At 45.7% G+C, this 27,494-nt stretch overlaps 1 protein-coding gene across 1 annotated transcript in view; it reads left to right on the top strand.

Moving 5' to 3' along the window:
- The window catches only part of LOC126248263 (uncharacterized), a 43,911-nt gene extending 16,932 nt beyond the window's left edge, over nt 1-26,979 (top strand). Inside the window, exon 2 of the mRNA XM_049949115.1 lies at nt 26,221-26,979. Within this exon, the coding sequence (XP_049805072.1) occupies nt 26,221-26,511 (291 nt within the window). The 3' untranslated portion in view covers nt 26,512-26,979. The remainder of the gene's footprint in view (nt 1-26,220) is intronic.
- The last annotated feature ends 515 nt before the right edge of the window (nt 26,980-27,494 follow it).

Here is a 27,494-nt window from a genome sequence, read left to right as displayed (position 1 = left end):
GCTGTGGGTGTTTCGTTAATTCATCTCATGTCCATCCATCTGCCATCTTAATATGATCCAGCATAATGGAATCCGTTCGGTCACTGGCGCCTTTTACACTAGCCCTGTTGAGTCTCTATGCACACGCTGCCAAACTATCGCCTTTACCAACAGTATGGGGTGTGTCTTCCTCTGTTACCTCTCAGAGTTCGCTTTTGGCTATTGCTCCAGCAGCTTAACTTCATGCTACCTACCACATTCACAATGGGTGTGAACCTTCTCAACCTTGGCTTTGCGCGAAAGCCGAGCTTGTGAAAGATTCACACCCATGTTCATCTTTGACTTTATTTGCTTCCTAAGGAAAGTATTCCGGATTCTATCGCTGTAAGTTGCTCCAACTACGTACAAAAATTAGCAATAGCACCTTTGTGTACGCTGATGGCTCTAAGACTGACCTTTGTCCGGTGTGCCTTTGTCATTGCCACTGACTATTTTCAGTATCAGTTTCCAAAACACTGGTCAGTATTTACAGTAGAGATCTTCACCCTGTATCAGGCCACACAGTACATCTAGTGACACAGATTATTTTAATTGTCATATGCTCCGATTCGTTTACCATTGTAGGACTGATAAACCAGTCCCAAGCAAAGAAGGGAAGCCCGAAAGGCAGGAGGAGTATAGAGAGGGAGATGAAATTGAAATCAGTATTATAGAAAGGGAAGTGGACATGGCTGGAGATGGAAGATACAATATTGCAGTAAGAGTTTCAACAAAGCTCTGAAAGATCTAAGTTGAAGTAAGACCCTGGGTGTAGATGACCCTCCGTCAGAACTATTGATAGCATTGGGGACCCAGCCGTGACTAAACTCTTACATCTGGCATGCAAGATGTATGAGACAGGCAAAATACCCTCAGACTTCAAAAAGAATGTGGTGATTCCAATTCCAAAGAAAGCAGTTGTTGACATGTATGAAGATTACCAAACTACCAGTTTAATAAGTCATGGTTGCAAGACGCTTATACAAATTCATTACAGAAGAATGGAAAAACTGGTAGAAGATTAGGTGGGATTACAGATAAATCAAAGAACACATGAGGTTGATTTAAGGCAAACCTACATTTATAGCTTTTATTATTATTATCGTTAATTGACCATTAAGGAGAGCGTTAAAACACAATCAATATTCACAATGACAACATGGTACATAAATTGGTACATTTCAAATTCATGGCACTTTTTTCTGTCTCTTTCTTTTCTCTTCCCAAAAACCTTTCATAAATTCACTGTGTTTCTTCGTCCTCTCTTCTGTCCACTTTCCTGGTTTCTTCTCTTTTGGTGTTTCTTCGAATTTCTGTTTGTTGATTTGTTCTCAGTATTTTCCTCTGTTTGATATTTCTTCTGTGGAGATGTTTAGATTTTTGAGGTCTTCCATGGTTTCCTTTACCCAGTTAGTTTTCACCTTATTCGTCACCACTATGTTAAAAATCTTCTTGGTCAGCCTATTTTCATTCATCCTATGAATGTGCCCATAGAATTTTGCCCTTCTTTTTTGGATATTGTCTGTAATTGTCTCTGCCTGTTTGTACAATTCCTTTGTTGGTCTCTTTATCCAGATCCCCTGCCTCTGAACTGGCCCACAGATCTTTCTCAGAATTTTCCTCTCTTGCTTTTCCATTTCTTTGATTTTAGTTCTTCCTCTCATTACTGTTGTTTCTGAGGCATACAAGGCCTCAGGTAAGACTACTGTTTTGTAATGTCTTAATTTGGCATTGACGGAAATATTTCTTTTATTGTAATGGTTCCATGTAAGTCTGTATGCTTTTTGTAGTTTTGTAACCCTTTCTTCATTGGCTGTTGAATTCAGTCCTGTTTTCTGTATAATCTCCCCCAGGTATTTGAAACTTTCTACTTGTGTTATCTTTCCATACTTTGTTATCAATGGGTTTCTGTCTGTAGATTTTGTGTCCACGTACTGGTTTTTTTCATATGATATTTGTAGTCCTGTTCTGGCTGCGATTTCATGCAATATCTCTAGGGCTTCTCTGGCTTCTTTGTTATAACCTTTAATTCACTAATAATTTGCGTGGATATACAAACATAGGAACAATAGTGAGTTTCATACTACCAACTCCGTATCTGTCACTCAACTGCCGTGCCGTGACATGCGGCCGGCGCCGTTCATAGCTAGGTGGCGTTCCCGCGCTCAGCCGAGCTGCGGAGCGCCTCTATCGCCGTGTTCGCGTACTGACGTAGCGGCACTTTTAAATCTCGTGGCACTGTCACAACACTTTTCCCCCATTGAAAAAAAAAAAGACACTCACTTCCTTGGAGACACGGACAGTGCGGAGACATCCATGGCCTCGTGGGAGACCCAGAGAAGATCCTGCGAAGAAACACGAGAATATGGTCGAAAATGTCCAGGACGGAAGCTTGTGTGTGGAGCATGCCTCCTGGACGAGATGATGGGTGAAAACTCCGGAGCAGCATCCATAGGTGTCGTGGACCTGGGGGTGTGCTCCAGCGAGATGGGTCCCGGAGAAGGCGGCGTCGCGACTGGGGCCGGTTTCGGCGTACTCGGAAGCGGCAGTGACGTTGTCTGCAGCAACACGCACGGGAGATCGGCAGCAGTGACAGGACTGGCCTCTCGGGCTGGTGGAGCCGAAAGAAGGGGCGGTGGCACCGGCGTGGCCACCACTCGTGGGCGCATCTGGTCGTAATGGCAAACAACCATGCCGTCGTCCGTACGTATTTCACAAAGCCGGTGGCCGCGAAGAGACTTGACCACCCCTGGAATCCATTTAGGGCGAGATCCATAACCTCGTGCCCACACGTCGGCGCCCACCGAGTATTTTCCCGCACTAGGGGACACAGTACTAGGCCTGACAGGGTGAAGCAGGTACAGTAGAGTGCGCGGTTGGCGGCCATGCAAACGTTCAGCAGGGCTGCGATCACCCAGAGGCGTGAAGCGATAAGAACTCAGAAAGTGCAACAGAGCGTCATCGGTAGAAAAATCAGTAAGGAATTTTTTCATCTGGCTTTTGAAAGTGCGGACAAGGCGCTCGACCTCCCCATTCGATTGGGGATGGAAGGGCGGTGCGGTAACATGATGAATCCCTTGTCCAGTACATAAATCACGGAAGTCCTGTGAAGAGAACTGAGGGCCGTTGTCCGTGACAATTGTGGATGGAAGACCTTCTAGAGCAAAGATTTTGGACAAAGCCAGCGTCGTCGCCGCAGTGGTGGGCGACGGACATCGAACAACAAACGGGAACTTCGAGAAGGCGTCAATCAACAGTAGCCAATATGTGCCGAGGAAGGGGCCGGCAAAGTCAGCGTGCACCCGTTCCCATGGCTGCGCCGGATCAGGCCACGGAGAGGGCATTGTACGGGGTGCAGTCAGTTGTTGAGCACACTGACCACACGCAGCGACCATGTGGGTGATGTCCGAATCGATACCGGGCCAATAAACATGCCTGCGGGCCAGGGACTTAGTCCGAGAAATCCCCCAATGGCCTTCATGCAGTAGTTTGAGAACATCTTTAGGAAGAGAAGCTGGCACCACGACCCGCGGAGATGCGCCATCCGTGGCCAGAAGAATAACACCCTCATGAACAGACAGATGAAGGCGCAAGGCATGGTAGTTGTGGAGGGGATCCGATGCCCAGCCCTTGGTCCTGTCCGGCCAACCCCGTTGAACAAAACCGATCACCTGACACAGGACCGGGTCCCGCGCAGTAGCCGACGCGACCTGCGAACCTGTAAGCGGAAAACCCTCGACCGCACGACGTTCTTCCTCATCAATGTGGAAACAGAGTAGTTCATCTCGATCGAAAACCGGGTCGGGGCCCATCGGCAAACGCGACAACGCGTCAGCGTTGGCGTGCTGGGCTGTGGGGTGATAGTGAATCTCATAGTGAAAACGAGACAAGTATAAGGCCCAACGTTGCAGGCGGTGAGCTGCCTCATCTGGAAGCGACGCCGAGGGGCTGAACAGAGAGACCAGCGGCTTGTGGTCGGTGATGAGGTGAAACTTAGAACCATACAAAAAAACGCTGAACTTTTTTAGAGCATAAATGATAGCGAGCGCCTCCTTTTCGATTTGAGAGTAACGCCGTTGGGCATCATTGAGGGTCTTGGAAGCATAGGCGATGGGTCGTTCCGACCCATCCTCATACCGATGGGCGAGAACAGCCCCTAGGCCATACTGTGACGCGTCAGTCGCCAGAACCAAGTGCTGACCCAGACGGAATGTGGCAAGACAAGGCGCCGACTGCAAATGAGCCTTCAGGCGGACAAAAGCCTGCTCACACTCGTCGGACCAACAGAAAGGAACGTTTTTGCATAACAGCTGATGCAGAGGATGAGACACCGGCGCCGCAGATGGAATGAATTTGTGATAATAAGCAATCTTGCCTAGAAACGCTTGAAGTTCTTTGACCGTAGACGGCCGGGGTAGAGCGGTAATGGCCGCAACGTGCTGAAGTAGAGGACGTATACCCTCACGGGACAAGTGGAAACAATGATACACAATGGAGGGTTGGAAGAACTGTGACTTGTCCAGATTGCACTTCAACCCAGCCGAATGCAGAACCCGAAATAATGAACGCAAATTGCGAAGGTGCTCCTCAGTGGAGGCCCCCGTGACAACAATGTCATCCAGGTAGTTGATGCAGCCAGGAACAGAAGCGGTGAGCTGTTCCAAAAACCGCTGAAAAATGGCCGGCGCGCTAGCGACCCCAAATGGTAACCGCTGGTACTGATACAACCCACAAGGAGTGTTGATGACGAGAAATTCCTTGGAAGACGCATCCAACGGCAACTGATGGTACGCCTCCGATAAGTCAAGTTTGGAAAAGAACTGGCCCCCAGCGAGCTTGGTAAATAACTCCTCAGGACGGGGAAGAGGATAAGTGTCAATGAGGCTCTGAGCGTTGACAGTGGCTTTAAAATCGCCACACAATCGCAGACTCCCGTTTGGTTTAGAAACCACCACGATTGGCGATGCCCATTTGCTGGAGGTAACAGGAAGGAGAATCCCTGAAGCTGTTAACCGGTCTATCTCAGCCTTGACAGGTGCACGCAACGCCATCGGAATAGGGCGTGCCCGGAAAAACTTAGGGCGAGCTGTAGGTTTAAGAGTAATGTGGGCTTCAAAATCCTTGGCATGACCCAGACCAGCAGAGAACACAGACGAGAAATCAGAACACAATCCATCCAGCTGTTGATACGGAATATCCTCAGATATGAGGTGCACATCATCATCAATGGAGAACCCAAACAACTGGAAAGCATTATAACCGAACAGATTTTCGGTGCCTGCATGATCCACCACATAAAACGTGAGGGGCCGAACAACAGACTTGTAGGCAGTGGAAGCATCAAACTGGCCAACGATAGGAATTTTCTGTTTATTATAAGTCCTCAGATTTCGCGTAACTGGAGACAAGGGAGGGGAGCCCAACTCCAAATACGTGCGAGAATTAATAAGAGTTACTGCAGAGCCAGTGTCCACTTGCATGCGAATGTCTTTATCCAGAACACGAACAGTAACAAAAAACTTATTTGTTTGAGAAAGCACACAGTTAACATCCATGTCCGATGCCTCGTCCTCGTCGACAGGAACTTTAGGGGACTGACACACAGAAGCAATGTGGCCTTTTTTCCTACATGAATTACACGTGGCCCAACGCTCTGGACACGCGGCCCTGTCATGCTATACGAAACAACGTGGACAAGAAGGAAGTGCGGAACGAACCTGCTTCTGTGGCTGCTAACCGAACAGATTTTCGGTGCCCGCATGATCAGATTTTCGGTGCCCGCATGATCCACCACATAAAACGTGAGGGGCCGAACAACAAACTTGTAGGCAGTGGAAGCATCAAACTGGCCAACGATAGGAATTTTCTGTTTATTATAAGTCCTCAGATTTCGCGTAACTGGAGACAAGGGAGGGGAGCCCAACTCCAAATACGTGCGAGAATTAATAAGAGTTACTGCAGAGCCAGTGTCCACTTGCATGCGAATGTCTTTATCCAGAACACGAACAGTAACAAAAAACTTACTTGTTTGAGAAAGCACACAGTTAACATCCATGTCCGATGCCTCGTCCTCGTCGACAGGAACTTTAGGGGACTGACACACAGAAGCAATGTGGCCTTTTTTCCTACATGAATTACACGTGGCCCAACGCTCTGGACACGCGGCCCTGTCATGCTGTACGAAACAACGTGGACAAGAAGGAAGTGCGGAACGAACCTGCTTCTGTGGCTACTGTTTTTGCTGCGAGCGTGGCGGCCCAACGCGACGTTGTTGACGTGAGTGAACCGCCGCCACATCGTCGGTCCCTTGGGAAACAGGCAAATTGTCAGTGTCGAAAGTGGTCTGTATAGCGCCTACATCACACCACGCGTCTATTTGCGCACCAGCAGCGTGGGACACTTCAAAAGATTGAGCGATGCTTAGAACTTCCGACAACGACGGGTTTGGCAGTTGTAAGGCACGTTGTCGAACTTCTTTATCAGGAGCAAGCCGTAGAATAGCATCCCTAACCATTGAATCAGCATAAGACTCATGATGAGTGTCCGTGACAAACTGACATTTCCTACTCAGACCGTGTAGTTCCGCCGCCCAAGCCCGGTAAGATTGATGGGGCTGTTTACGACACTGGTAGAACGCCACGTGGGCGGCAACGACGTGGGTGTTTTTTCGGTAATAGTTAGACAATAAGTCACACATTTCTTGAAAGACAGAGAGGCAGGTTCCCGCAGAGGGGCTAACTGAGATAGCAGCTGATAGATCCGTGGGGAAATCCAAGATAGAAATAACGACTTACACATAGGAGTGTCGACAACGCCGAAGCCGGCCGCGGTGGTCTAGCGGTTCTGGCGCTGCAGTCCGGAACCGCGGGACTGCTACGGTCGCAGGTTCGAATCCTGCCTCGGGCATGGGTGTGTGTGATGTCCTTAGGTTAGTTAGGTTTAAGTAGTTCTAAGTTCTAGGGGACTTATGACCTAAGATGTTGAGTCCCATAGTGCTCAGAGCCATTTTTGACAACGCCGAAAGCCAAGAAGTGTTGCCGCAAACGCTTCTCATAATCCTCCCAGTCTTCAACGGCCTCGTCGTAAGAAGGGAATGGAGGCGGCGAAGAGGAAGACAGACGATGAGTAAGCGACGTCGACAACGCCTGAATAGCAGCCGTCAGCTGCGTTTGTTGTTCAATGAGCGCTTGCAGAAGCTGTTCCATGTCTGCCCAGACACGAACGCACAATTCCCCAACGCAGGAAAAAAAATATCCGACCTCGTCGCCAAAAAGTGTTATAACCTTTAATTCACTAATAATTTGCGTGGATGTACAAACATAGAAACAATAGTGAGTTACATACTACCAACTCCGTATATGTCACTCAACTGCCGTGCCGTGACATGCGGCCAGCGCCGTTCATAGCTAGGTGGCGCTCCCACGCTCAGCCGAGCTGCGGAGTGCCTCTATTGCCGTGTTCGCGTACTGATGTAACGGCACTTTTAAATCTCGTGGCACTGTCACAACATTCTTTTCTGTCATTTGTAATGATGGCTATATCGTCGGCAAAGGCCAGACATTTTATGTTGACGGTTCTATTTTTCTCTCTCCCCATCTTTACCCCATTGACTCCTTTGTCCCACGTCCTGATTATTTTCTCTAAAACAGCGTTAAATAAAATGGGCGACAGGCCATCTCTCTGTCTCACTCCTGTCTTGATTTCGAAAGATTCTGAGATCTCGCTCATGAACTTCTCTTTTGACTATGTATTTGTTACTGTTTCCTGAATTAGTTTTCTGGTCTCATTGTCTACCTTCACTTCTTCTAGTGTATTAAAAAGTGTTTCTCTATCTATGGAATCGTAGGCCTTCTTGAAATCAACAAGTGTTACTGTGGAGTTTCTGGACTTTCTCGTTGTTAATAATGTTCTCAGACACCAGATCTGCTCACTGCATGATCTTCCCTTCCTGAACCCTCCTTGGTATTCTCCGATCTGTGGATCTATCTGAGGTTCTAGGTGATTTAACAGAGCTTTTGATAGAATTTTGTATGCCACCAGCAGTAACGAAATTCCTCTATAGTTATTAGGATCTGTTTTGTCTCCGTTCTTATGGAGGGGGTGTATTAGGGCTGACTTCCATTCTTCTGATATCTTTTCTGTTTCCCAGATGTTTTTGATTATACTATGAATTTTGGGTGTAATGTTTTCATGGTCTAATTTCCAGATTTCTGCAATCAGTCCATCTTCTCCTGGTGCTCTGTTATTTTTCAAGGATTTTATTATTTTCACGATTTCTTCATATGTTGGGGGTTTGGAGTCCCGGTTGGGTTCTGGTTTTGTAAACTGTAGTCTCTATTTTGGTTTATCACAGTTAAGTAATGTGTCAAAGTATCTGGCTAATATTTCACAGTTTTTCTTCGGATTTGTCTCCAGTGTTCCATCTTGTCTTTTGAAGCATAAGCTTGGTGACTGATATCCTGTCATATTTTCTCGGAATACTCTGTAAAAAATTCGTGTGTTGTTTCTGGTGAAGTCTTCTTGTATCTCCTTCAACCTGCTGTTTTCGTAACCTCTTTTTTCCCTTCGGATTATTTTTGAAGTGTTTTTCTGTATCCTGTTGAAGTCTTCCCATTTTTCTTGTGTTTTATGGCTGTTAAATATTTTCCAGGCTTGTATTCTGTCTTCTATGGCCCTGTCGCATGTCATGTTCCACCATCGGTGATTCCTTTTTCTCGGTGGCTGCCCCAATTTTATCAGTTCTTTTATTTTTTCTGACAGTGCTGTCCAGTTGTTGCTATTGATTTTCGTAATATCTTCTATTATTTCTTTCTTGTTTATTTGTAGGTGCTCTGGATCTGTTCTGAAAGATCTCTTTGTTCTCTTGATTTGTCTATTGGGTATAAATTTTACTTTAATTTGGAGAAGGTGATGATCAAATTCGAAAACTCCTTTCCTTGTTCTTATGTTCATTATTTCTCTGGTGTTTTTTGTGGATATTGCTACGTGGTCTATCTGAAATTCTCCTAGAGCATGGTTGGGGGATTTCCAAGTTACAAGTGTGGTTTCTGGAATTGTGTTGACATGATTTTCAGATCAAAATTTCTGCAGAAGTTTATCAAGTTCTCTCCATTTTTGTTTGTTCTCATGTGGGCCGTGTGTTTCCCTGTCGTGTCTCGGAATTTTCTTTCCTTGCCTAACTGGGCATTGAAGTCTCCTAGTAACACTTTTATGTAATTCTTGGGGATTTTGCTGGTAGTTTCTTCCAGATCTTCCCAGAATTCCTCAATCATCTCTGGGTTCTTCTTGTTATAATTGTTTGTGGGGGCATGTCCATTGATTAATGTATAGGCTTTGTTTCCAGATCTTATCGTGAGTGTCGACATTTTTTCTGATTTTGAGGTGAAATCTACTACGGAGTCCAGTATCGATTTATGTACTACAAAACCAGTTCCGAAGAGTTTGAGATTTCTTCCTGGGATGGTTATGGCTGGTTTCCCCTTATATATTCTGTAATTTTCAGAATCAAAGTGGTTCTCATCTGCAAATCGTGTTTCCTGTATTGCCATAGCTTTGATGTTGTATTTATCCATGGCGTTTGTTAATTGTTTCAGTTTACCTGGCCTCAGTAGTGTGTTGGTGTTGAGTGTTCCCATGTAAAATACTTTCTTCATCTTGAGGGTTTTTGAGAGGCTCCGATTCTTCTCTTCATGACATGCCTGATCCCCTGGAATCCAATGATCAGGTCTATTTCCCAGTCTTACTGACGGGGGTCCAGGATTGTGGATTCTTTCCTGTTGTCCTGTCATGATTATTGGTTTGTGTTGAGGTATTGGTGGTGAAATCACGAAGGATCTCACATAATTTCGACTGGAGTTTTGAGTTCCAGAAGATTAACTTACAGCCGAGCTAACAGAGCCAACAGACGCTGACCAGAGTACCGGTGGATGCCACGCAGACGTGTCTGGATTTTGGGGCTTCACATGTAACCCTATACAGGGGCCCTCACAGGGTGCTACCATCCGGAGCCAGATGGACCCAGGTTTTTTTTTTTTTACGAGGTGTTACTCCTCCCCCTCCTCCTTCCTCATCATTTGTGAGATGAGGCCCCGGGCTTGGGACCAGCAGTGGCGCAGTTATAGCTTTTGTAGACTTAGAAAAGATTTTCAGTGTTGACTGGAACACTCTATTTGAAATTCTGCAGCTAGCAGCGGTAAAATACAGGAAGCAAAAGGCTATTTACAATTTTTACAGAAACCAGATGGCAGTTATGAGTCAAGGGGTATGAAAGGGAAGCAGTGGTTGAGAAAAGAGTGAGACGGGGTTGTAGCCTATACCTGATGTTATTTAATCTGCACATTGAACAAGCAGTAAACAAAACCAAAGAAAAATTTGGAGTAGGAATTAAAGTTCAGGTAAAAGAAATAAAAACTTTGAGGCTTGCTGATGACGTAATTCTGTCAGAGGCAGCAAAAGACTTGGGAGAGCAGTTGAACAGAATGGACAGTGTTTTGAAAGGAGATATAAGATGAACGTCAACAAAAGCAAAACAAAGATAATGGAATGTAGTCAGAGTAAATCAGGTGATACTAAGGGAATCAGATTAGGACACAAGACACTTAAGAGTAGTAGATGAGTTTTGCTATTTAGGAAGCAAAATAACTGGTTTTCTTTTCATGGGAACAAGTAGAGAGGATATAAAATAGACTGCCACTGACAAGACAAGCATTTCTGAAGAAGAGAAATCGGTTAACATTGAATATATATTTAAGCTTTAGGGAGTCATTTCTGAAGGTATTTGTCTATAGTGTAGCCATATATAGAAATAAAACATGGACAATAAACAATTTAGATAAGAAGAAAATAGCTTTCAAAAAGTGGTGCTACAGAAAAACACTGAAGATTAGATGGGCCGATCATGTAATTAATGAGGAAATACTGAATAGTATAGGAATACAAGAAATTTGTGGCACAACTTGGCCAATAGAAGGGCTTGGCTGATAGGCCGCATTCTGAGACATCAAGGGCTCACCAATTTAGTATTTGAGGGAAGTGTTGGGGGTAAAAATTGTAGAGGGAGACAGAGATGAATACAGTTAGCAGACTCAGAAAGATGTAGGTTGCAGTAGTTATTCGGATATGAAGAGGCTCACACGGATTGAGTAACATGGATAGAGTAAACTTGTCTTCAGACTAAAGACAACAACAACAACATACACAGATTGTCTCAGTGCTATTCAGAGCCTCTGTATGTCATACACAGTCCATCCCTTAGTGCAACGGGTCCAAAAAAGCCTTCACTTTCTTGCTCTTGAGGGAGCCGCTGTGATGTTTATGTGGGTTCCTGGTCATGCCAGTCTGACAGGAAATGAGGCTGCCGATGTTGTTGCCAAGGCTGCAGTCCTCCTACCTCAGCTTGCTGGTTCTTCCTTTCCTTTTGATGAGCTCATTGTTGCCGTCTGTCGGCATGTAGTGTCACTTTGGCATCAGCACTGGTCTTGTTTTCATGAGAACAAGCTCCACGGAATTAAACCTCTCACAGTAGCTTGGCCGACCTTCTCTTGCCGAGAGGAGATCATTTTAGCTAGGTTGCCTATTGGGCACTGTTTTTTTAGCCATAATCATTTCTAAGGTGGTGATCCCCCACCACTGTGTTCATTACTGTCGACCTTTGATGGTTCTGTATTTCCTGACCGAATTCCCCTTGTTTAACCACATATGTTCTAGTGTATGTTTGCCATCTGAGTTATCGGCCATTTTAGCGAGTGGCACATGGGCTGTTGATCACGTTTTACTTTTTATCCATTGTAGCAGTATGGTGAAGGATATTTAATTTAGTTCGGGACCTCTGCTGTCTCTACAGTGTATTTTGTGGATGTTTCCCCCAAAAGGAAGTCCTTGTTCTTAGCTCTCTTTCCTCCCATCAATTGGGCTTAACGTATAGTCACTTTTAACTATTTTTCTTATTAATGTTCTAGGGTTAGGACATGGGAGCTTATGACATTGGTTGTTTTTGCGCCCTAAAACAAAACAAAACAAGCATATGTAGCTAGTTTGTGTGGTGGGGCTGATATGTACCCAACTGGACTAAGCTCCCTGGCAACGCAAGGGATCACACTTCTGACATCTGAGCTTTTGCCTCCCCATGTATGTGTAGGAGTGTTGCTTGTCATTTGGGAGCATAAGAACTGCCCGGCAGTAGCCATGGAGCCAGAAGGCCCTTGCTGTGACTGTGTGGCACCCGTGGGGAAAGCCCTTGATTGGAGTGGGTGGTATCAGGTAGCATGCTTTGCGTATGAAATTTATTAAGCTCCAAAAAACTGGCTGTTCCTCTATGACCATTTCTTCAGTTGGTAATGGATCATTGAATGCTGCTTGTTATGACCCTGCAGCCTTCCTTTCCTGGCTACACCCTGGGGGCTACCTGGTTTGCACTAGGATGGATGGGGACACGTTCACTTTTTTTGTGGAAAATATCAAAGAAAAGTTAGGCAAAGTGGAGTCACTTGGTAAGATGCGGTCGTGTTCACTGTTGATCACAACTACTTCTGGTGCCCAGTTTGCAGCCCTTTGTGATTATGCTCAGCTTGGCAATGTCCCCTGTCCCTCACTGCTCACCAGTCTTTTAACATGGTTCAAGGAGTCATTTTTTTATTGGGACCTCATTGAGGAGGAACTCCGGGCCAATCTTGAATGACAGGACATTCATTTTGCTCGGCATGTGCAGAAAGACCGTAAGGACACTGGCACCTTAATTCTAGCTTCTGAGAGAGATCTTTCTGGAGATCAAGGTTATGTGTTATCAGTGTCATGTGAAGCCATACATCCCACCATCCAAGAGATGTTTTTGATGCTTGCGTTTTGGGCACGTGTCTTCTCAATGTGTGGGAGACCCTCTGTGCTGAATGTGGACACCCACTCCACGAGGGAAGCCACTGTGTGCCGCTGTCCATGTGTGTTAATTGTCATGACCGTCACTCTCCACGCTCACGAGATTGCCTGGCATATAAGAAGGAAAAGAAGATACAGGAGATTAGTTCCTCAATCGTTTATCTTACACTGAGGCTCATCAGAAATGATTGGTTTCGCTGCGTCAATGACTTCAGCATTTGCCAATGTTATGTCCTTTCACACTCCTCCCTTTTCCTTACCCAAGTCCTATCCCTGCCTCTTCTCCCCCCCCCCCCCCCCCCCTTTGGTTCCCACAACCTCCCCTCAGGATGCTGCTCATACTCCCCAGCTGGAGACGTGTGTCCTTTCTTCAGCATCTGCTGGTGATGGGGCGCCCTCCCATGACCTCTCACCCCAGCATCTCAGGTCAGAGGCCTCTTACCACAACTCAGCCATGTAACACACAGTCAGTGTGCCCCAAGATTTCCCCCTCTCTTTTAGTGCCAGACCTTGCAGAAGCCTGCTCTCTGTCTGTGCCCTGCCCTCCTCGACCTCTGAAAGAGAAGAAGTAGAAACATAGGTCCCAGGACATTCAACCTCCCCCCCCTTAGGTGCCCCTGGAGATGCCATCTCCCCTCTCGCAACCTGATTCTGACCTCTTATGTATGGATGTCACCACATCATCTTCGGTGACAGATGGTGACCTGGCAGGGTGATTGGCTCCAGCCCATTTGCCTCCTGTTGGGATACCCACTCCGTGCTTATTCAATCGAACTGTAATGGATACTACCATCACCTCCTGGAGTTGCAGTGCCTTAATCCCCTATTGCCTTTTACTTGGCAGTTTGTGTCATTCTCAAAGAATCTCATTTTAATGATGCTCACTCACTGACCGTTTGTGCGTTCTGTGCTTTGTCAGCACTGGGTCAGCACTTCAAGGGCATCTGCTGGCGTTATTAGTACATGGATCCCCCTTTGGTCCACATTGGGAGCAATTGCCGTCCGGATCCACTCAGACTCTGCGGTCATGGTTTGTGGTCTCTTATCTCCTTCCTAACAGTCCACCTACATGTGTTGCCCTAACTGCTCCTCCTCCTCCTCCTCCAAGTTGGTGATTCTAATGCCCACCACTCTATGTGGAGTAGTGCTTATCATTTAGTTGTGGGCTCCTCATTGACCAATTTCTTTTAGGCCACAACTTGTGCCTTCTTAATGAGAGTTCTCACACTAGTTTTAGTGCTGCATGTGGCACTTTCTCTGCCATTGATCTTTCACTCCCTCCCCCTCCCCTTCTTTCTTCTTGCGTGATTCACAATGCGATGACCTCTATCATAGTGACCATTTCCCGTTGATTCTCTCCTTCCCCTCTTGATGGCCAGGTTACTCCACTGGGCTTTTCATCATGCTGATTGGTGTCTATACATCTCCCAGGTCATGTTTACTTTGTCACATTGTACTGATGAAGTCATTATGTAATCTGTCCAATAAGATAATAGACACTGCTAATATTGCTGTCCCCCACTCGATGGGACCTGTTTTCTGTCAGCCAGTCCCCTGGTGGAGCACAGCCATTGCCACCACCACCTGCGATCGTCATCATGACTTGCAACATCTTGTTCGGCACCTGTTAACTGCCAGTCTTATTACCCTTAAATGTCTTTGGTGCAAAGTACATTACTTAATCAAACGGAGCAATTGTGTCCCCCAGGGGGTCCACAACTCTTTTGTGGATACGTGCGTAGCGAGCACGGGACCCCGAGCTAATGTGGCCCTCCTTCCTTTCCGGGCTGCATACCTTCCTATTCTGCATCCTTCCCTATTTCCAATCTTCGCCTCCCCTCCCCTCACCTCCAGCTCTTTCCTTCTCTTTCTCCCCCTCTGGGAGTATGTTTTGTGCCTACGTCCGGAGACGGACGCTCGAAAATGTAACACATTCTTCGCTTTCTCTGCCTGCAAGTCTTCATCCTTCCTTTGTCCTTCCCTTTTCCTTACCTCTTCCCTTTACCCTTTCCTCCGCTGTGGCGTTTGAGACCTCTCTTCTTTCCTTTCCCTTTCTTTGTTTTTCCCTTTCTCTTTTTTCCTCCCTGTGTGTGTCTGAAGGCCGACCCACGCATTTCCATGCGTAGCCACTGACGGGGTAACGCGTAATTCCCCGCCCCGGGTAGACAGGCAGGACACGTATGTTACCCCCTGGTAACAGCCAGACCCAGGGAGGGGTGATTACCTGAGCTGATACCTTCCGAAAGTGCCGATTGGTCCCTCCATCCGTTTTTCGGGAGGTGTGGCCTGAGGTGTGAACAACACCTAAGTCGGGAGTGCCCTCAGAGAGGGCCCCCACAAGGGAGGAGCACGCCATCGGAGACGCCGGTAATCATGGGGGATACTTCCGCAATGGTTTCCTTATCTTCTACTATGTCTCCTCACAAGCGTAATTTCAATGAGTCTCAGCCACAGACAGTTCTTCCATCGTTGCCACAGTTCCTTGTTGTTTCTCGGTCTGACGAAGGTCATGACTTCTCCACGGTCAACCCTTTCATTATTCAGAAAGGTGTCGACGCAATTGCAGGTCCTGTAAAGGCTTGTTTCAGATTACGAAATGGCACCATCTTGTTGGAAACAGTGAGTGCCCTCCAGGCCCAAAAATGGCTGCATACTTCACTGCTACACACCTTCCCTGTCCGGGTGAAAGCGCACTGCACTTTAAATTCCTCACGTGGGGTTGTTTATACCCGCTCCGTCAAAAGATTGTCCTACGAGGAAATTCAACACTATCTGTCTGACCAGGGTGTAACGGCTGTTCAGTGTCATGAAAAGGGTTGACACAAACATCGTTCCAACCTGTACTGTCTTCTTGACATTTGACAGAGTTCAACTCCCATCGAACATCAAAGCGGGCTATGAGATAATTTCCGTTCGCCCTTACACCCCAAACCCTACGCGTTGCTATCGGTGTCAGCGGTTCAATCATACAAGCCAGTCCTGTTCCAATCTGGTTAAATGTGTTTCGTGTGGCAAGGATGCCCATGAGGGTGCTTGTCCACCTCCATCCCCTCGTTGCATCAACTGTATGGGTGACCACGCTGCTTCCTCTCAAGATTGCCCCATTTTTAAAGATGAAAAGCTCATTCAGGAAATCAGAGTGAAGGAAAAGGTGTCGACCTTTGGTGCTCGAAAATTATTCGCCAGTTGAAAGTCCACTGTGCCTCAGACAGGTAAATACAGCACTGTCCTTGCCTCTCCTCGGCCAACAAAGGAGGCGGCCACGCAGACTTGTGATCTCACCTTTAGTGCCACAGTCGTCAGATCGGCCAGCGCAAAGATCGCCCATTCAACCTCCCCACTTTCGCCTGCTCACTCTAACGCTCACCCTTCATCGGGTTCTGCTAAATCTCGAGCCAAAAAGTCAGACACCCGGACCTCCAAAAAAGAGCCTACACGCGAAGATTTTTTACGTACCCCAAATCCACAACCATCAGTTCCTCCTTCATCTAAACATCCTGTTTCCAAGAAGGCTAATAAGAAACCCAGTTCCTCTCCTTCTCCGCCATGGCGTGTCTCATCTACAGCACCACCTGGCGGTAGCCGCCCTTGTCCGTCTTCTGTGTCGCCGAGGCACACTGCTGGCAGCCTATCAACCAGCCGATCGCTGGTGGCAGGAGCTGCTGCTGAACAACCTATGGATCAGGATCTTCTGCCTTCGGCTGACTGCCGTTCCACACTGTCAGTCGCAAGCTCTGAGCTGTTGAGGGCAACGTTGGTCAAATTATTCCATTTTCTGTCCACCCTATGTCCATTATCCATTGGAATATACGCGGCATTCGATCCAATCGGGATGAATTGTCAATCCTGTTACGATCCTACTCGCCGGTCATCTTCTGTATTCAGGAAACAAAGCTGCGTCCCCACGACCGCTTTCTTTTCCCCCATTTTCCGTCAGTCCGATTTAATCTCCCCTCTGTTGAAGGCACTCCAGCACATGAAGGCTCACGATTCTTCTCCATGATACTCTCCATTATCACCCAATCCCCTTAAACACTTCTTTCCAAGCTGTCGCTGTCTGTCTTTCCCTTTCTGGATACACCTTCTCTCTTTGTACTGTATACATTCCATTGTCCACACCAATGGCACGAGCTGATCTCCTTCATCTTCTTGGTCAGCTTCCACCCCCCTACTTGCTGGATGGGGACTTCAATGCCCACCACCCGCTTTGGGGATCTCCACATCCTTGTCCCTGTGGCTCACTGTTGATAGATGTCTTCCACTAAGTGGATCTTGTTTGCCTCAACACTGGGGACCCTACATTTTTGTCTGCCTCCATGACAAATTTCTTTAATTTGGACCTTTTGGTCAGTACTGTTCCGCTAGCTCGGCACTTTGAATGGTTCGCCTTTGCTGATACACACTCGAGTGATCACTTTCCATGTGTCCTTCGATTGCAGCCACATCTGCCATATATGCGCCCACGATGCTGGAAGTTTGCCAAAGCCGATCGTACACTTCTTTCGTCTCTAGCGACATTCGATGACATTCACTTTCCTAGCGTCGATGATGAGGTCACTCATATTACAGACGTTATTCTTTCAGCTGCGGAATGTTCAATACCTCGCACCTCCGACTTGCCCCGGCGCCCCCCAGTTCCTTGGTGGAACGAGGCATGCCGTGATGCAACACGTCAGCGGCGGCATGCTCTTCGCGTTTTCAGATACCATCCTACATTGGCCAACTGTATCTGCTATAAGCAGTTCCGTGCGCAATGCCGCGATTGCAAGAAGGCAAGCTGGGACTTCTTTACTAGCTCATTTAACACCTTCACTCCCTCCTTGGAAGTTTGGAGTCAGATTCGACGGTTATCTGGCGCGCCTAGTTTCTTGCCGGTCTCTGTGCTCACTGTCGCGCATGATACATTAGTGGACCCGGTCGCCATTTCTAACTCATTGGGTCAACACTTTGCTAAGATTTCGAGCTCTTCTAATTACCCACCAGCATTTCTCCCGAAGAAACGCTCTGCGGAAATGCAACCTCTTGCCTTCTCCTCTCAAAATCGTGAAAGCTACAACACTGTTTTCTCCATGCGGGAACTCCAACATGCACTCTCTTCTTCTCGCTATTCCGCCCCAGGACTGGATGGTATCCACATCCAAATGTTGCTGCGTTTACCATACCATAGTCTGCGTTACCTCCTTCACCTTTATAATCGAATTTGAACCGACAGTACTTTTCCCAGACGGTGGCGGGAAGCTATCGTCGTTCCTGTTCCGAAACCTGGAAAGGACAAACATCTCCCCTCTAGCTATCGCCCCATTTCTCTCACGAGTAGTGTATGTAAGGTTTTGGAGCGTATGGTGAATTTCCGTTTAGCTTGGTGGCTGGAGTCCCGCAGTCTTTTAACACCTGCCCAATGCGGTTTCCGGAAGCATCGTTCTGCAGTTGACCATCTTGTTGCCCTCTCCTCTTGTATCGTGAACAATTTTCTCCGGAAACGCCAAACGGTAGCAATATTTTTTGATCTAGAGAGAGCATATGATACCTGTTGGAGGACAGGCATCCTCCGCACACTGTTCTGTTGGGGCTTTCGAGGTCGGCTGCCCCTTTTTCTTCGCAAATTTATGGCAGAGTGCGGGTGAACACTACTCTCTCCCGTACTTTCTCCCAAGAAAACGGGGCACCCCAGGGCTCTGTGCTAAGTGTTGTACTGTTTGCCATTGCCATAAATCCTATTATGGATTGTCTTCTTCCTGATGTCACGGGCTCCCTTTTTGTGGACGATTTTGCGATCTACTACAGCTTTCAACGGACCAGCCTTCTTGAACGACGTCTTCAAGGATGTCTTGATCGCCTCCACTCTTGGAGCATCGAAACCGGCTTCCGCTTTTCTCCCAGTAAGACTGTTTGTGTTAATTTTTGGCGTCGTACTGAGTTTCTTCCACCTTCCTTACATCTAGGACCTGTCAACCTTCCGTTTTCGGATGTCATTAAATTCTTGGGTCTTATGTTTGACAGAAAACTGTGCTGGTCCTCCCACGTTTCCTATCTTTCGGCTCGCTGTCTGCGATCCCTCAGCACCCTCCATGTCATGAATGGTACCTCCTGGGAAGTGGACCGAGTGGCACTTCTCCGCCTCTATCGCGCCTTAGTGCGATCAAAATTGGACTACGGAAGCATCGTTTACTCCTCTGCTCAGCCGTCTATTCTTAGTTGTCTTGACTCTATCCACCACCGTTGATTACGTTTAGTGTCTGGAGCTTTTTACACCAGCCCTGTGGAAAGCCTTTATGCTGAGACTGCTGAACCTCCGTTGTCCAATCGGCGAGCTGTCCTTCTGAGTTGTTAAGCTAGCCATCTGTCTTCCATGCCTGCAAATCCGGTCCGTGACATTTTTTTCAACGCCTCCTTGGATGTAGGGTATGCAGGCCGCCCTTCCTCCCTACTACCACAGGGAGTCTGCTTCCGTCAATTGCTCCATTCTCTTTCCTTCCGCTTTCCTAAAACTTTCTTGACAACTTGGGGTACAGCACCGCCTTGGCTCCGTCCCCGGACCTGCCTGCTCCGTGACCTTTGTCAGTTTTCCAAGGATGGTACCCCTTCACTTGTTTATCGTCGGGCATTTGCTGCTCTATGCGCACAAATGAAGGATGCCACATTTATTTACACTGATGGCTCAAAAACATCGTTAGGTGTTGGGAGTGCCTATATTGTTGGCGACACCCCAAATCGATTTCGGCTTCCCGACCAGTGTTCGGTTTATACTGCAGAGCTTTACACTGTTCTCCAGGCTGTCCAATACATCCGTCGCCATCAGCGGATACAGTACGTTATCTGTTCAGATTCTCTCAGCTCTCTTCTCAGTCTCCAAGCTCTCTACCCTGTCCACCCTCTGGTCCACCGGATTCAGGACTGCCTTCACTTGTTCCACTTGGGGGGCATCTCTGTGGCGTTCCTCTGGATCCCAGGACACGTTGGTATCCGTGGAAATGAGGCAGCCGATATAGCGGCCAAGGCAGCAGTCTCTCTTCTTCGGCCAGCTATTCGCATGATTCCTTTTGCTGATCTACGGAGTGTTTTATGTCGTCGTTTTGTCTTTTAATGGCACGCACATTGGTCGACACTTCCCAATAATAAATTGTGGGACATGAAAGCTCTTTCCTGTGCTTGGACCTCTTCCTCCCAAACACGTCATCAGGAGGAGGTAATTTTAACTAGACTCGGGATAGGGCACTGTCTTTTCAGCCATCAACATCTTTTAAGTGGCGATCCTCCCCCACTCTATCCCCACTGCTCTCAGCTGTGGACGGTAAGACACCTTTTACTTGAGTGCCCCTATTTTACTCCGTTATGTGCCCGTCTACAGCTGTCACCTGATATATCTTCCATTTTAGCAGATGGCACGCGCTCAGCCGATCGCGTTCTCGAGTTTATTAGTGCCAGCGAGATGACGTCAGTCATTTGAAGCTCTTTTTGGGGACAACCAACCCCATTCTATAGTGGTTTTTTAAAGCTTTTCAGTTTTTCCAGTTTTGTGAGTTTTGTTCCCATTGCTGCTGGTTTCCAGTTTTGTTGTTCCTCCCAAGTCACAGACCACGCGCTAATGACCGTAGCAGTTTTGCGCTCTAAAACCGTAACAAAAACAAAAAAAAGGAGCACTTGTGTGTGTGTGTTTGGGATTGATTTCTCTTCTCTAGGTTCTTCTGTCCATTCGTCATGGGTGTAGACTACACTCCGCACCCTCCCAGGTTGTCAGCAGCAATCTTCCATTCTGGGCCTTCTCCTTCCAGGTGGCCTTTGTACAGATCCATCAGTTCTCACGGAACACCTCACAACCCATTTTGTTATGGCATGGTGTTGCTGTGTTCCTCCTCTGGAAACAGCAGTCTGAAGCTTCCCGCCTATGTATTACTCCTTGTCAGGCAGAAACCTACAATGAACCTTTCACTGAATGGGGGCTTCTTCAGGCCGTTTCTTCTTCTCACAATTCAGCCCCAGGCTCTTATTCTGTCCATAATCAATTGCTTCAACACCTCATGCCTCCACAATGCCAATATTCTGGTGTTTAACCATATTTGTCTTTAAGGCATTTTCCCTTCTCAATGGAAAGACAGTATTGTGGGTCCTGTATGTAAGCCCAGTGAGGCTCTGTCATCCCTTGATAGTTACAGGCCAATCAGCATGATCAGTGTCCCCTGCAAGTTGGATCCTTGAACCTCTGGATATTTTATGTCCTTCCCTGTGCAACTTCTGGGAGGGATGGCGTCTGATAAATCATCTGCTTCAATTGGTAACTGCAGTTCAGCAGACCTTTCCTCAGCACCACCCTCTTGTCGCAGTTTTCTTTGCTCTTTGTAAGGCCTACACCACAGTTTGGTGCCATCACGTCGTCCTTACACTCCATGAGTGGTGCCTTTGAGGCCGCACCCTCCCAATTTTTATTTGCCAGTTCTTATCCCAACAGCTGTTCAGAGTTCAGGTTGGCACCATTCTCGAATCTCTGTGGACCCAGGAGAATGGTGTTCCACAGGGCTCTGTGTTAGTGTACTTCTTTCTCTCATCCCTATTAATGGTCTTATGGCCTCTGATGGACCGTTTGTCACTCCTATTCTGTATGTGGCTGTTTTCTGTATTTGGGCTAGCTCCCACTCAGTGGCCTTTGAGGAACGACAACTCCAGGGGTCCATCCGGCACACTTCAACATGGACACACTTGCACGGTTTTCAATTCTCTCAAGGGTGGTGCATTTCTGTCACCATACTATGGCCCAGCCTGATCTGGAGCTCTGCCTTGACACCCAACAGTTCTGTTTCTTGCGCCTTTTTAACAACAAGCTTGTTTGGTTGCTCCATGACCGTCATCTAAATATTGGCTTTTTTCGTTGGCGGTATGAGCTCCTGGTTTTGTACACCATCATTACGTGCTCTTCTCCTGCTCACCCCTTCTATTCTATTCTTTTTGCTGCTTTGGGCTGTTGCCTGCCCTCACTACCTGTCCTTGGGTGTGTTTACTGGTTGGGCTGTGCCTCGCTTCTCTCTGCCATGATTTCCATCTCTCCTCCTTGGCCTCTCCCCCATGTTCTCTCCACCATCCAACCCCCCACCCCAGATTAGTTCCTTGGCCCCGGATTCAGATGGATGTCTTCCGGGGTCCAAAAGTCTCCATCCCCCCAATTGTGTTGTTTGTTCTGAATGTTCCTATGGGAATGTCAGGGTGCCATTGTTTCTTAAACCAGTGGCTCTAAACCTGCTGATCACATGGGATGTGGCTTCACGTCTTCTGTTGGCACAGAACACCATCTCTTTCTTGCCACGTGTGGTGTGTTTACTGCAGAATTGATAGCCATCTATTGGGCCCCTCTGCTTTATTAAATGATGTTCACCCGAGTTTTATTATGTATGTACTCAATGAGTGGCCTTCAGGCTATAACTTGGTGTTTTGGCTGCTACTTCTTGGTCTCTGCCATTCACAATACTGTCGATCTTGGCGATGCTGTTTGTTTGGTTGATTTCCTTTTGGTTCCTGGCCACATAGGTGTCTTGGGTAATGAACTGGCTGATCATCTGGCTAGGGGTAGTAGGCACCTACCCCACCATTCCCCATTATACCACCAGAGGTGGATTTGCAGCAGTATGGTAAATCCCTTTTTGCTCAGTTGCAGGCCAACTCTTGGGAGGCTACCTCCACCCCCTGTCCAATAAACTTCATGCAATCAAGGAGACTCCCACCACGTGACATTTTTCACTCAGTAGGAATCTACCATCCTCTGCTCCACCCAACTTTCCTGTTGTTTCCTTGTCCTGTTGCCCCAATGGTCCTTTTCCCTGTTTGTTTGCTTGTTTTCATTTTTCCTGGTCTGGAATGTGCTGTTTGCATTGTTTCTCCCTTGGTTTCTGCCACTGTAGGTCATGGGACCTTGCCCCCCCCCCCCCCCCAACCAACCCACCAAGCCTCTACAAGCAGGCATACAGCATCTGTATGATATAGTTTTAATACTACTTTAAATAAAACAATTCAAATTTCTTCTCTGTGTTAGGTTCACAATCTACATACCACAACAGATAAACTGCTGCCAGTGCATATCTCACTTTGTTTGTTATGACCTGTAGCACTTATGTGACGAGTGATTCCAAAGACAATGTAGAGGCTTTATGGCTTTATTCTTAGATGGTGCTACCACAACAGAATTTATCGTGGGAATAAAGACATCCCAATGAAAATGTCAAACAAAGTGAAGAAACAACAACTGAGAAAACTTGCAAGGACTAGTGGACTCGAATACTCTACTAAAAAGATACAGTGATTGAGGTAAGAAATTTAGTTGGTGCTTCTTGTGAATGTCTAAATATGTTTTGAATGGGTTGGGGAGAGATTTCTACAGCCATTCTGGGACATAGGGGACTTCATTAGGTAGAATGCTTATTTATTTTTTTCCATGCAGCTAGAACCCATAAGAAGCAAATGTACAGGCAACAAAATTAGCAGGCATAACAACACTGTGTGATACAGAGCTCTAAAAGATGGCAGAAGCACTGAAATTTGCAAAGTTGCATTTTTAAGCATCCCTGGTTTGCAGCACAACAGAGGCAGAGTAAAAAATATGCAATGAAAATTTCGAACAGGGGCTACTACTCCATGAGAAGATAGAAGAGGTAAATACAAGCATAGTCCACACGCCTTCTCAGAGGAAGATGTGCAATTAGTCAAGGAAAATATGGAAAGTATTCTGAAATAAAAAAGTCATTGCAGTAGAAAAGATAATATTCATAAATCTCATGTGTCGATGCAATATTCTGTACTAAGTTACTACAACCACTATAAAAATGAATACTGTCATGATATCAAAGCAAAGCCTGTATCTTTTGATAAGTATCATCTCATTTTTATTGAAGATTTCAACATTTCATTCAAACTGCCAAAATCACTTACTTGCCCAATGTGTGATTCAAAGGAAATTGAATTGAAAGCTGTCAAAAAGACATGTAAAAAATGAAGATTTTATATGTGTATATTTCAGCAGTCATCCCTGTAATTTGTCACCCGGTAATTTCTTTGTTTGGGATGAAACAGTAGCATCAGTGGCTTTAGAGGAATTAGACAGCTGCTTACTGAAGTATTTTGAAGATCACAACATAAAAGGGAATAAGTTGATTGCACTTTCAAACAACTGCTCCAAGCAAAACAAAAACTGCAACATTGTGTATGTTTGGATGCTGCTAATTGCAAAAGGAAGGTTTTCCTCCATTCAGTACCACTTACCACTTTCTGGACATTCCATGTTACCAAGTGATTGAGGTTTTGCTGTTATTGAGAAGTATGTTTACTGATGTGTGCAATTTGTGCAATGGGGAAGATAGGAAGAAAGTCAACTTAAACAAACAAGGTCGTCCTCCAGCATCTTAACCAGTTTTTGAAAGAAGTACTTCGGGTCACTTTCATTTGACCCAAAGAAGAAACAAGACTGCATATCAGCACTGAATTGGATATCACATATTTATCAGAACTTTTACAGAGTCGTAAAAACTAAGAAGACATCTACAAATGATAAGTGTGTGTAGATGCTTTTGCAGACGAGATATGAGAAGTGACAGTAGTGCTGTGATAGTTACAGGAAAACAATGGTATGCCACAAAATATATTCATCACTGCTAAGAAAATATAAAAATTTGTACATTATTAATACAAAGTTCATATTTTTTGCCATTGATTTGTGTGCTTAAGTCTTTGAACAGTGTACACAATTCACATTAATAATAAAATGTCAGTAACTCCTGCATGGAAACATTTTTTGAGACTTTTTCAACTGAATATCTCCAGTCTTAGCTAATGTAGGTTATCACTATTTTTCACAAACTGTAAATTTATGGAATGTCCACAACTCGCAGTATGGAGGTGGTGCAAAAGAACAATGAAATTTATCTGCCTCGGTACCTGTACCTTTGCGATCAGCAAGACATACTGCTAACTGAAAGGGCTTGGGTTCAATTCATGGCCAGGTCAGAGATATTGCTCGAGTCCTGGACTGGGTGTTGTGTTGTCCTCATTTTTGTATCATCATAAATGAGAAGAGTGTTGTCTCCAATACGCTGTCATATCATCTTTCTATTATTGAGATGGCTACATGGGCATGAACCGAAAGCCAATAAATTGAAATAATAATAATAAAAAAAGTTGCCATCGTATCCTGCCATGTCTCAATGGCCAATGGATTCAGATGCTGCACAGGTTGCCAATTCGAACTTGTTTAGCATGGTAGTATGGGTCCAGTAGACAGTTTCTTTCAGTGTGCACCACAAAAAGTAGTCACAAGGAGTGAGGACACTCCATCTCTGCACCAGTAAATTTGCAGTTATCCAATGCAGTGACTCTGTTTCCAAAGTATTCATCAAGAAAGCAAAGCACCCATTCAGTGGTATGTGGTGTGGCCCCATCTCGCATGGATTGCCCAGTGCTTGGTCAGTACTCCCAACACTAGCTGTGTAGAGACTAATTGTTCCAGAATTGCAACGTAACCTTCACTAGTGGTCGTTTCTTGCATGAAAAATGGGCCACTAATGCCCCTGCTACATACTGCAGCCCAAGCAATAACTTGGGGAGAATACAGTGGTTTTGCTTCATGCAAATTGAAATTTTTGAAACACCAAAATAACAAGTTTTCCTTGTTCATGACTTTCATTCTGGTGGAAGTGCACTTCATCTGTGAACCAGATGCAGCAAACATCAAATCCTTCTTCATTATCAATCATTGTGAAAATCTGGTTTGCAAAGTCTGTCACACAGCTCGTATACTTATGTCCTGCTGGCTTTGGATTTTGAATGCAAATATGTTTGGGCTCTGTCTCAGTATTTTCTGCATACTGGAATGCTTCAGACCAGTCTCTGCTACAATTCTTCGGATGGGTTTCCTTGGATTTTGCTTAGTAATCCCAGAAACCTTTGTGACGTTTTCAGGAATAACCACAGCTTGCCTGAGCCAATCATTCCCCACTAGACCATCAACCTTGCTGCCTGTCAATTGGAATTTGGGGAAGAACTTGTGAATGCTTTTCCCATCAGGTCCTGTTCAAACATTAACTCATGTTCCAAAACTTCACCTTGTGCAGGTTACTCTGAGGTTACTAATAATATTGTCTGCCAGGTAATAAATATATAACATGAAAAGCAAAGGTCCCAACACTTTTCCCTTGCATACACCTAAGTTACTTCTGCATCCAAAATAACAGGCTGTGTTCTTCTTGCTGAGAAATCCTCAATTCAGTCTCCCTTGTTTCTGATGTCGCATATAATCATATTTTTTGTTAATAAATGTTAGTGTGGTATCGATTTTACAAGAAACCTGTTTCTTTTTAGATGTCCTGGTCCTGGAGGTGGAAGGATCTGCTCAGAGTGGAGGCAGCTCCTGTCAGTAAACTTTACCAAATTGTGGGTACAGCTCCAACAGGTATCCTCATGAAACCAACTTCAGAAATTAATAGAAAGAAACAGAAAACTGATTCCAGACATCCCTTATTTGACCACGAGCATCGGCGACCAGGTCCCAGAATTGTGAAAGAACTTCCTGCAGACAACTACCGCAATGCCTTCATTTCCTGGTGCTCGCCTAGTGGAACTTTGACAAGATCCTTGACCCAAAGCAAATGAAACAAATGTCAAAGGAGAACCAGTGGCAGGTTCAGACCTACCTTATGTGATAAGAAAAAATGCTAAACAGATTGATAACTGGGGTTTCACAATGCAAAGTCAACTTCACAAAATAGTGCTTCAGCAGTGATGATGAAATTTGCCATTGTGGTGGCCTGCAGGAGCATCAACATCTATTTGTCTGTTAACAGGAACCTGCTGGACACACTACTACAAGTGATCTTGCTGCAGCTAAGAAAGCAGCCAAAATTGTCAAATAGTGAGCTCTCCACAGAATTTGAAGAGAATTATCTTGCTGTTTTTTTAAATCTTCCTGTCTATATTTTATCAATACTTGTGGTACATATTTTTCCCTGTATTTTTACTGTTATTAATTTCTATTTGTATGTTACTGAATTTCCTCTGTAACTGATTTTTTATATGTATTCAATCTCAATATGTATGTTATTAACGCTCTGTCAGTATTGTATTAATTCAATGTCCTGGACATGTAAAATATAGTAAATAAATTTCGAGATCAAAAATAGAGTTTGCGTGTTATTGGTGGCAATGCTTGCAAAATACAGTTGCACTGTGGTGGTTCTGTTGCTTTACACAGAAATCAATATTCACATGAATTTATCAGAGTTGAATAGGTCAAACAGCTCAGCTGTGGTAATAATACTGAAAAAATGATACAGCAACTACTTATTGTTCTGTGTTTCAAAAATTAACAGCTTCAGATAATTTTGCATCCATCTTCTGAAGTTCCTTATGCTATCGTAATAAATTTTAGAGGTACTGAAACAACTGTTCTTGTGTGCAGCTGTTAGTGTTTGCTTTCTCACATCCACTCAATCTGCAGCTCTTGATCTTTAACTAGTTGGCCATTAGGAGACGCACACTCCTACTATATCCCCGACCCTGCCATCAGCTACAACTACTCCTCTGTGCCTTGAGAGGTGTTTACTCCTTTCCTGAAACAGCTATCAGAAGTCCTCTAG

The sequence above is a fragment of the Schistocerca nitens genome, chromosome 3 (genome assembly GCF_023898315.1).
Source record: "Schistocerca nitens isolate TAMUIC-IGC-003100 chromosome 3, iqSchNite1.1, whole genome shotgun sequence".
NCBI lineage: Eukaryota > Metazoa > Arthropoda > Insecta > Orthoptera > Acrididae > Schistocerca > Schistocerca nitens.
This window is presented reverse-complemented; position numbering and strand designations above follow the sequence as displayed.